The 11,136-nt window shown below is 34.3% G+C and overlaps 1 protein-coding gene and 1 long non-coding RNA gene across 2 annotated transcripts in view; one reads left to right on the forward strand and one right to left on the reverse strand.

Moving 5' to 3' along the window:
* LOC108581944 overlaps positions 1-3,925 on the forward strand; it is a 24,844-nt gene extending 20,919 nt beyond the window's left edge. The window contains exon 3 of the long non-coding RNA XR_001894889.3: positions 2,856-3,925. This is a non-coding gene — a long non-coding RNA (uncharacterized LOC108581944). The remainder of the gene's footprint in view (positions 1-2,855) is intronic.
* CCDC179 (coiled-coil domain containing 179) overlaps positions 1-10,861 on the reverse strand; it is a 13,059-nt gene extending 2,198 nt beyond the window's left edge. Inside the window, exons 1-3 of the mRNA XM_009186412.3 lie at positions 10,727-10,861; positions 9,793-9,837; positions 8,275-8,379 (exon numbers count right to left, since the gene is read on the reverse strand). Coding sequence (XP_009184676.1) covers positions 8,275-8,379; positions 9,793-9,837; positions 10,727-10,771 — 195 coding nt within the window. The 5' untranslated portion in view covers positions 10,772-10,861. The remainder of the gene's footprint in view (positions 1-8,274; positions 8,380-9,792; positions 9,838-10,726) is intronic.
* Between the last annotated feature and the right edge of the window lie 275 nt (positions 10,862-11,136).

Consider the following 11,136-nt stretch of genomic DNA (forward strand, 5'->3'; position numbering starts at 1 on the left):
GTTTATAGCAACTTATTTTATTTTAATTTGTGGGGGGAACAGGTGGTTTTGGTTATATTCATAAGTTTTTTAGTGGTGATTTCCGAGATTTTGCTGTACAAAATCTCATCAACAGACCAATATACACTATATTGGTCTATATAAAGACTATACATTGGGTATGGTCTTTTAGCCCTCACTTTCCTCCCTTCCTTCCCCATGTGTCCCTAAAGTCCATTATATCATTCTTATGCCTTCGTGACCTCATGGCTTAGCTCCCACATGTAGGTGAGAATGAGGCAGCTACATTGTCTGGGTTAAATACCCAGGGTTCATTGTCTCGTGCCAAGAAAATCTAGGACACGGACACGCATGAGGAATTTAGGAGTGGAGGTTTAATAGGAGGAACAAAGAGACCGGAAAACAGCTCTCTCTCTAGTGAGGGAGAGGAGATTCCTGAGAGGAAAGACTGGCTGGTGGTGGAGGCCACAGATTTTACAGTCAGGTTTGAGGAGGCATCTGATTTACATAAGGCTCACAGATTGGTTCAATCAGGTATGATGTTTACACAGCATGCAGGGAAGGCTGGCCATCTCACCCTAACCTTATTATGCAGATGAATTTTCCCCTTGACCATTGACATCTTCTCTGCTTCTTACTATACACGTGGCTGGCAGAGAAGGGAAGATGGAACTGTCATTTTGAACATGATTGGCACAATGGCCAGATCTATGTCTGCAGCTCGATTTTATAGCCTGCCCTTTGTTAGAAGGAAAATGATTTGGGGCTGCTTTTCATTAAAGGGAAAACCTTAACAAGTACTTCCATGCCCTCACTATCTGCCTAAGTAATTTCTTCTTAACTCCTATATCAAGAATACATAATATTTTATTTTCCATTCCTGAATTTCTTCACTTAGAATAATGGTCTGCAACTTCATCCAGGTTGCTGCAAATGCCATTATTTTGTTCCATTTTATGACTGTTCCATTTTATCTATATATCAGATTTTCTTTATCCACTGGTTGTTTGATGTGCATTTAGACTTGTTCCACGTTTTTGCAATTTCAAACTGCACTTCTATAAACATGCCTGTGTAAGTGCCTTTTTGATATAACGACTTATTTTCCTCTGGGTAGATACCCAGTAGTGGGATTGCTGGATCAAATGGTAGTTCTAACTTTAGTTAAAAACGGGAGCTTTTGAAATTAAAAACCTTAGATGGTTTGTTAAGGGCCAAGTCATGGAAGAAAAAAAGATTGATGGTACTAGATATTGAAATGACAAAGAGATAGAAAGAGTAACCAATAACTGTGTGTAAATGAATCAAGAGGTACTTGGTTCAGAAATGATGGCAATTGTCTTGCACTATAGAAAGGTAGATTCAGGAATAATTCTCTTTTCTTTCCTATATCTCAAATTATTATACTTTATACTAAGAGATAACTTGAAAGGTGAAAATATATGTTGCATAGGCATATTTTAATGCTTAAAAGAGAGACACAGATTATGGGGTTGGAGTTATAAACATTGGTATATCAGCAAGGGAAGAGGTTTGTTGATATTTAAGGCAAAACACTAACTGTGTATAGTTGATGGTCCTGGGTTTCTGTATGGCAATGTGTAAGTTCCCTTCACTATGCAAAAACAAATGGAAAACAAAGCCAATGGGTTGAACTTTTACTCATAATATGCATTTTCTCCAAAATCTCAGAGAGGAGGAAGTTACAGAAAGACAATCCTCACAGTCTATAAAAGGAAGGAAAGTACTTTCTTCCATGCTAATGGTACCTCTATTCTCTTCAGGGCAGCAAGGAAGTCAGTTTAATTTTTCACATTTCTAAATTTATTTGCAGCTAGGGGTGGCCAGTAAACCAATTTTGATCAAAGAGATTTAAGTGGAGCTTTCCAGTCTGACATATAAAGAGCTTGTTCCTTCCATCCTTACGATAAGAAAAAGTCAGAACAAACTGAAAAGCAATTAATCTTGTTACATTCATCAGAAAAGTGAGGGCACAGGGCAAACTACTACCCTGAAAACCAGAGAGACAGACAAGTGGAGAATCAGAACTTGCCAGGAACAGAAGCCTTGTCTCTAAGGCCAATACCAGTGGGAACATGTCAACTTTATTTGATGAATGGCTGGAAGCTCAGTATGCATGAGCTTAAATTAAAAGCTCTGGGTGTAGAAAGGACAGTCTTAAGGAAGCTTCCATAGTTTCCTAAATTTTACCTCCAGGAGCCTCACTAGATCTCACTGTAAAGATCAGAGAACAATCTTTTTTTGCTTCTAGTAGTGAAAGGGGAAAAGTAATCATTTAAAAATACCTCAGAGCTCTCCGTTCTCTTTACCAGAGCATGCTCTCAAGAGAAACTATTTTAGCAGAGCCTAAATAAATTGGGTTTTACCAAATTCTAAGTGACTTAGGGGAAAGGAAATACACAACTCCTGTTCCCTATAGCTTTCCTATCTCATCTAATGGAGAGAATAGCAAAGAAAAAGTTGTGAAATTTACATCCTAGGGATAGGAAACTGCTCTTGCAGTGAAAACTTATGACAGTAAAGACTTCTGATCTAACCAACTCCATCTTGCCTTTCACCTCCCAACTGCCCTTGGTTATTCCAGGGCATGGACAAAGCTAACTATAGGAGAAATTTAGTTTACAGTTTCATAATAGCCTGTCCCCAAAACTAAACCACCTTTGTAAAACTAATGAAAGGCCACAAGGTTAGGAGGATGAGAGTGGCCTGAATTCTGCTAAGATGCAGGCATAGTCAAATGATTACCAGCCATTATTCTGGAGGTCACAAGATTTGCAACTTCCCCTATTCACTATTGTAGAAACTAGGATTGACCTTTTGACATGTCTTTTCAGGCTTTTGCATTTCTGATGACCAGGCAGCCTGATATGGACCCAAGACCCTTAGCTCAACTAGTCCTGTGGTCCCCACCCAGAAGTGGACTCATCTCATGAGGGGGCATTTTCCGTACCCCTGTGATTTCATTCCCAACCAACCAACAGCCCATTCCCATAGGCCCCTGCCCATAAAACTATCCTTGAAAAAGCTTAGCCTCCAAATTTTCAGAGAGGCTGATTTGATTAACAATAAAGCTCTAGTCTCCTGTTTAGCTGGCTCTATGTGTATTAAACTCTTTCTCTATTGCAATTCCCCTGTCTTGATAAATTGGCTCTATCTGGGTAGTTTGCAAAATGAGCCCATTGGGCAGTTATAGATACAGACTCACTTAAAGACTGAATCCTAATCATAAGCTATGGAACCCTTCTTCCCCTACAACTTACCAACACATCAATTAGTCTCCTGTATATATCAGAGGATTCCAGCTTTAAAAAATTACAAGCTGCAGATATTATTTAAGAAAGAGTCCCTAGCAAGACCAAAAATATGGAGGAAGACAAAACTGAATCAGGGGAAATTTTACCCTCTGATATCACAGCTGCAAGTAAACAGAAAATGCAGCCTAAATATTAGTCAGATAAGCATAAAACCTGCACTACAGGCTTATCTTTCTTAGTTTCTGTTACCCAATACATCGTTTCCAGCTTTCAGTAAAAAATGACAAGACACACTAAAGGGCAGAAACAATCTGAAGTGAAAAAGTAAGCATCAGTCAGATCCAGGCTCAGATAATAGCAGATATTTTAGAATTATCAGACTAGGAACTTACAATAATTATGACAAATACGCTAAGTTCTAATAGAAAAGTGGACATAATGCAAGAAAAGATGGGTAATATAAGGCAAAATGGAAAATCTAAGAAGAAATCAAACTAACACTAAAAGTCTAAAATATTTTAATGGAGATGAAGCATGACATTGATAGACTCATTAATAGGCTGAACTCAGAGGAAAAAAAATAATTAGCTTAAAGATATGTAAATAGAAACTTTCTAAACTAACAGTAAAGAGAAAAAAGTATTAAAAAAGAATACATTATTAAAAAACTGAGCAAAAATTACAAAAGTATAAATATATATAATTGGAGAAAAAAGAAGGAAGAAGAAGGAGAGGAAGAGGAAGAAGAGGAAGAGGAAGAAGAAAGAAGAAGGAAGAAGAAAGAAAGGAAAGAAGGAAGAGAAAGAGGAGAAACAGAATAAATACTGACATAAAAACAGATGAGAACCTTCTAAAGTTAATGATAGACAACAAACCACAGATCCAGAAAATTTGTAAGACACAAAACAGGATAAACACCAGAGAAATGTCTGCATTTAGACATATGATATTTAAACTGCAAAAAAATCAGACAAAAATGAAATCTTGAAAGAAGCTGTGGAAAAGTGGTAGGATAACTTACATAAATAGGAACATGAATAACAACAATTACATAGGATTTCTTTACAGAAATCATGCAAGTAATAAGAGAATGGAGTAAGATATTTAAAGTGTTCAAAGAAAAAGAGCAGAAACCTAGGATTCCGTATCAAGTGCAAGTATCCTTCCAAAGTGAAAGAGAACTAAAGACTTCCTCAGACAAACAAAAATGGAAGGAATATTTGTTCCTAGTAGGCTTGCCCACATAGCGATAGTTAAGAAATTTTCAGAGAAAAGGCAAATGTTGAAGGCAGAAACTTGAATGTACATAAAGAAAGGAAGAGCATTAGAAATGAAAAAAAAAAAAGTAAAATAAAATATTTTATCTGTCTTATTCTAACTGATCTAAGTAATAATTTGTTCAAAATAATAATTGCAACAATGTATGTGTTTTTTATGTTTTATGGAGAAGTGAATGACAATAATGTTATTAAGAGTAAGAAAAGGAGAATGGGAATACTGTGTCATAAGGTAACTGCATTACCCATAAAGTAGTGTAGTGTTATTTAAAAGTGAACTTGAACAAATTATAAATGTATAGTTCAAATGCAAAGGAAACCACTGAAAAAGTTAAAAAATAAAATAAAACAAGTATAATTGATATGCTAAGACAGGAGAGAATATTGAATAATATAAATTGCTCAAAACTAGAGAATGCAGAAGAAGAATGGAAAAACAAAAGACATAAATGAAAGAAAAAACAAGTCCACAACTAAAAGACAGTAACAGATAAGGCACATACTAACTCAACTATATCAATAATCACTTCAGATGTCAATGATCTTAAAGACAAACACTGTCAGAGTAAATAAAAATACAATACACAACTGTATGTTGTTTACAAGAAACTCATTTTAAGTGTAAGGGCAGATAGAAGCAAAGGGATGGAGAAAGATATACCTTGCTAACAATAATCAAAAGAAAGCTGAAGAAGGATTATTAATTTCAGACAAATCAGACTTCAGAACAAGAAAATTATCAATGATAAAAAGGGGCATTACATAGTTATAATGAGGTAAAATTACATAGTAATCCTTAATGTGTTTGTGCCTAACAACACAACGTCAAAATATGTGAGGCAAAAACTGATAAAAGTGCACGAAGAAATAGACAAATCTGCTGTTAGAGCTGGAAATGTCAATTCCTTCTAACAGTAATTGACAGATCTAGCAGGCAGAAAATCTGTAAGAATATATTTGAACTGAACAGCACCATCAGTCAGGTGAATTTAATTGACATTAATAGTTACTTTATTTACTAACAGCAGAATACGCATTTTTCTCAAGACACATGGAACATTCACCAAGACAGATCACATTCAATGTCACTAAAATATACCTTAACAAATTTAAAAGGATAGAAATCATACAAAGTGTGTTCTCAGACCACAGTGGAGTTATACTAGAAACCAATAACAAGAAAGATAACTGGAAAATCCTCAAATATTTGGAAATTAAGAATATACTTATAACTAACACATGGGTCAATGAAGAAGTTTCAAAAGAAATTTAGAATATTCTGAACAAAATGAAAATGAAAATATGATTTATTAAAATTTATGGGATATAGTAAAGGTGATGCTTAGAGAAATTTTATAGCATTAATAGAAAAGAAGTAAATCTATACTCAATATTCTAAGATTTCTCCTTAGGAAACCAGAAGAAGAAGAGCAAATTAAACCCAAAGTAAGCAGTAGAAAAGACATAAAAACTAATGCAGAAATCTATGAAATTGCAAACAGAATGCAATAGAGAAAATTAATGAAACCAAAATATAATTCTTTGAAAATATTAGTAAAATTGATAAACTTTTGCCAGACTAACCAAAAAACACACAAATTACTAACATCATAAATAAAAGAGAGACCATAAGTGCCAATCCCATGAACATTAAAAGAAAAATAAAAAAATATAACCAACAGCTCTATGCTCATAAACTTGAAAACTTAGGTAAAACTGACCAAATCTAAAAAGGATTCAATCTACTAAAATTCACATGAGACATAGATAATCTAGATAGGATTATGATATATTTAAAAAATTAATTAATAATTACCAGTCTTTCAAAATAGAAAATACTAGACCCAGATAGTTTCACCGATTAATTCTACCGAATATTTAAAATAGACACTTTACTAATTCTTTACAATATCTTGCAGAAAATAGAAGCAGAGGTAATACTTCTTGACTCATTCTGTGAGGCTAGCATTATCCTAATACCAAAACCCTAAAAATATGTTAAGAGAAAGGAAAATGATAGACAAATATCTCTCATGAACATAGATGTAAAAATTCTCAACAAAATGTTAGCAAATTGATCCAAACATGTGTAAAAATAATTATACACAATCTGAGACTTATCCCAAGAATGTAAGGCTGTTTCAACATCTAAAAATTATGTAATGAAAATCATCATATCAAAAGGCTAAAGGAGAAAAATCATATGATCATATCAACAATGCATAATGAGAATTTGACAAAATCCAATACAAATTTATGGTAAAAGTTCTCAGTAGTAGGTGTAGAGACGGATGTCTTTCACTTAATAAGGAACATCTCTAAAATACCTACACCTAACATTATAGTTACTGGCAAGAAACCAGATTTTTTTTCAGTTAACATTAGGAAAAAGGCAAAAATGTACCTTCTCACTTCTGTTCAACATCATAATGGAAGACATAGCTAATACAGTAAGACAAGAAAAGGAAATAAATGTTATACCATTTCAGAAGAAAGAAAGAAATTGTTCCGTGTCTTCCTTCACAGATGACCTGACTGTCTAAGTAGAAAATCCCAAAGAATCAACAACAGCAATAAAAAACAACCAAAAAAACTCTTGGAAGTAATAAACAATTATAGTAAGGTTACAGGATGTAAGTTTAATACAGAAAATTCAATTGATTTCCTTTATGCCAACAATAAACAATTTGAATGCAAAGTGAAAAACAGCCTGCCATTTAAATTAGCAACAAAAAATAAAACACTTAGGCATAAATCCAAGAAAATATGTATAAAATCTGGATCAGGAAAATTATAAAACTCAGGTAAAAAAGATGATCTAAATAAATAGGAGAACTTCTATGTTAATTATAGGAAGACTGAATATTGTTTAAGATATCAGTTATTTCCAAACTGATCCTTTGGATCCAGCACAATCCCAATAAAAATTCTAGCAAGTTACTTTGTAGATTTCACCAAACTGATTCTAAATTTTATATTGAAAGGGAAAAGTTCCAGAATAGCCAACACAACATTGAGGGAGAAGAACAGAAGAGGACTGACACTACCTGATTTCTAGACTTACTGTAAATCTATAGTTTTCAAGACAGTATAGTATTGGTGAAAAGCAGGATTCAATGAAACAGAATAGGGGACTCAGAAATAAACCCACATAAATATATAGTCAATAAACCTTTGATATGGAAGCAAAGGCAATACAATAGAGAAAAGATAGTGTTTTCAACAAATGGTATTAGAACTTGATATCTACATGAAAATGATAATGATAATCTGGGCACTGACACCTTTCATTAACATTAACTCGCTATGGATCATAGACCTAAATTTAACATATACAACTGCAAAACTTCTAGGAGATAATATATAAGAGAACTAATGTGACCTTAAATTTGGCAATAAATTTTCAGATATATAGCCAAAAGATTTAAGTGATTAACCTTATGTAGTCATCAAACATATGGCAAAACAAGAGCTGGAGTCCAGAACAACCTGGTTTCAAAGATAATCCTCTTTTCATTACACCATATCACCTACAGGAGATGACTGCAAAGGATATTTAAATAATAGATGAGACTTTGATTATAAGACTTTTAAGACTGAAATTACAAATTTCTCAAAGAGAAAGGGAAAAACAAAATTTATAGTGAATATTACATGAATTAAAATGAGGATGTCAGTTGCATTTAATGATCTGTTAATTTTAGTGAAACCTCTATACTTACTAGGAGTCCTGGTTCTGGAATAGGAGAAGGCCTTGCAAACCTTTTATTCAATCTCCTCTTCTCTTTCTTTAGGTTTTGCATATTCTGAATACGTTTATTTGCAAGCTTTAAAAAAATTAAAATGAAACAAAAATCATACTTTTTTGTAACATATAAAGATAACATGCTGATTATATTTTTGGTTTGTGTCAATAAAAAAGGTAAACACCACCACTGCCAAGGGTTTACGTAACTACATAGAAATAGGGGGGAAAATCCCTTTTGTTCAAATGTGTGGTTCATAGGTGAAGAAAACCACATTGGAGCATCAATAGAGTTTTCAAATAGACTATTCTTGATTCTCATCTTACCACTGTGTACATTTAAATAGATCCAGACACATAGATTAGTGTGTTTACTTTTACTTTAAAAATAATGTTATTAAAGACACCTAGCAAATTTTCTCTACAGAAGCAAGAAAACAATTATTCACTCCCTTGAAATGTTGCATGACGCACATAGATTTTTATGCCACCATTGTATGGTATCTACAAGTAGCAGAGACCTAGGAGATCAAACTAGAATTCTTTGAAGCTAATGAAATACAGTAATAGAATAAAAAGGATATGAATAACAATAACTTTTTATCCACTTCCAATGAAGTATAAATTGGTACAATTGCTTTGAAAACAAACTTTCTAAAAAATCCACTGCTAATGGAGTATAAAGTTGAACAATTGCTTTGAAAACAATGTGGCACTACTTTTTAACAATAGAAAATTTGCTTTCCCTATGATTTAACCATTGCACTCCTGCCTAAATAATCAAGGCATTCTTGTGCATGGGGAAAGAAGCCGTGTACTAGAATGTTTGCAGTAGTACTATTCATTTTAGGAAAATGTAAAAATAACACAATGTCCATAAACAAGAGAAAGGATTAATGAACTGTGATATGTTCCATGACAAAATATTGAACAGCAGTGAAAATAAAGAGACTATATACAGCAATATAGATAGATCTTAGAAAATAATATTGAGAAGAAAGAGTAAATCACACTAAATTTTGTGTGATCTTATGTTTATAAAGTTCAAACCCAAGCAAAAGCAGATAATGCACTCATAGAGGCACCTATGTAACAAACTATTAAAGAAAAGGAAGAGGTTGATGTAACTAAAATTCCAGATGGTGGTTACCTCTCAGAGAGATCTTAGGAGGTAGAATAGAAAAGCATTCCCTAGCTGGATTCAGAAATACCGAATATCTTAATCCTTAAATGGGAGACATATTATAGTTTATAAATTATATCTGCCACCTATGTTTTTGTATATGTATCAAATGTTACATTAAAAAATAACATAAGTCATTTACTCTAGTTAAGACCCATTCCAATAGTAGTCATGAGATCCCAGAGTCCCAAGAAATATACTGAAGTGTCTACTTAATACAAGTTCTATTATGTTAGGGACAACTACATAAAGGAACAAGTTACATGCACAATGTTTAAACAACCAGAACCTAGTTCTTTATTTGAACATTACCTGCCGCTCAGTGACTTCTGAAGGATGATGTTGTCTTGGTCCTTCCTATATAATATGCAAAATTAAAACACATTGGCACACAAAAAAGTCATTAAAAAATAGTAAATTAGTTATTAGTAAGCCTATGCTACTTTTACATTTATGTATTATATGAATCATTTCGACTATAAGAGGCAGGTTAAAAAAAAACAAAAAGAAAAAAGAAAAAAAGGTAGGTTCAGAATTAAAACATCTAAGATAAAAATTGTAGTGGAAGATGGAGACAGTATTATGATAAAAAGAACCAACTGTGAGCCACCTTACAGATAAAAGGCAGAGTATGAGAAATAAGAAAACAATTATTCAGGAGGGAAAGAATGTACAAGAAATAGAAAAATGCATGTTTCTGCTTGTATAGGACTTCAGCGGTGCCATTGAACAATCTAGTCTTCAATCTGGTTTCAAAGCCTAGGAATAATTGGTGATGTATTGAGATCATGTGGTTTTCTGAAGCACAGGGAGCTTGGCTGTTAGATTCTCACCACTTCCTCTATTTCTTGATTGTACCTTAAATACTTCTTCCTTCACTCATTTTCATCTAATCTTTTAACCAGAAGACCCAAGAGAAATCTGTTCCACATCTGGCAATTGAGAACTTTATCCTGCTCCCTATTTCTGTAATTTCCACTCCACCTCCTAGGGCAGGTCAATGGGGCAGTCAACATACAGTTGATGTACCTGACCTCTAAGCACACAATAGGTGGAGCTTTGTCTTGTTTCAGGGGGGTCCAGCAGTCAGGATGTAGTCTGTCTACATCACCTGGAATTTCCCAACCCCAACCACCAAACCACATTTGTAAGAGCTAGAAGTACCATGGCCAAGGCCACAGTGGCCTGGAGCTCAAGGCACAGGACAGAGTAGCAGAGGTGAGGTTATAGACCCCAGCAGACTCACAGGGCTGACTTGGGAAGGCTCGATGTCCCAGCAGTACAGGCACATGCCGTGGAGCCTTAAGGCGCCCCCTGACGCCTACTGCCTGTCCTGGACCAAGTGATTATGGGGTCCAACACTCACAGCCTTCAAACCCTGCCCCCACCCAGTTCCATCACAATTCTCTTTATTCTCCTCCCTGCTATGGGCCCCGCCCTTTGCCCAGTTGTATTCCAGTCCAGTGCAGGGAAGGCAAGGCCTCAAGTTGTCTGCAGTGTCTTTGAATTATGGAAGTCAGTTTACCATAATTCCCTATATTCTATCCATCTTCCTCAGAAAATTGAAGAATACCAATTTCCCACCTTTTCTACCTTTCATTTCTCTAGTCTCTCTCTTTATAAAGCCCCTTTTATTTGTTAACATACCTAACTTAG

This window comes from Papio anubis, chromosome 12 (assembly GCF_008728515.1).
Source record: "Papio anubis isolate 15944 chromosome 12, Panubis1.0, whole genome shotgun sequence".
NCBI classification, from domain to species: Eukaryota; Metazoa; Chordata; class Mammalia; order Primates; family Cercopithecidae; genus Papio; species Papio anubis.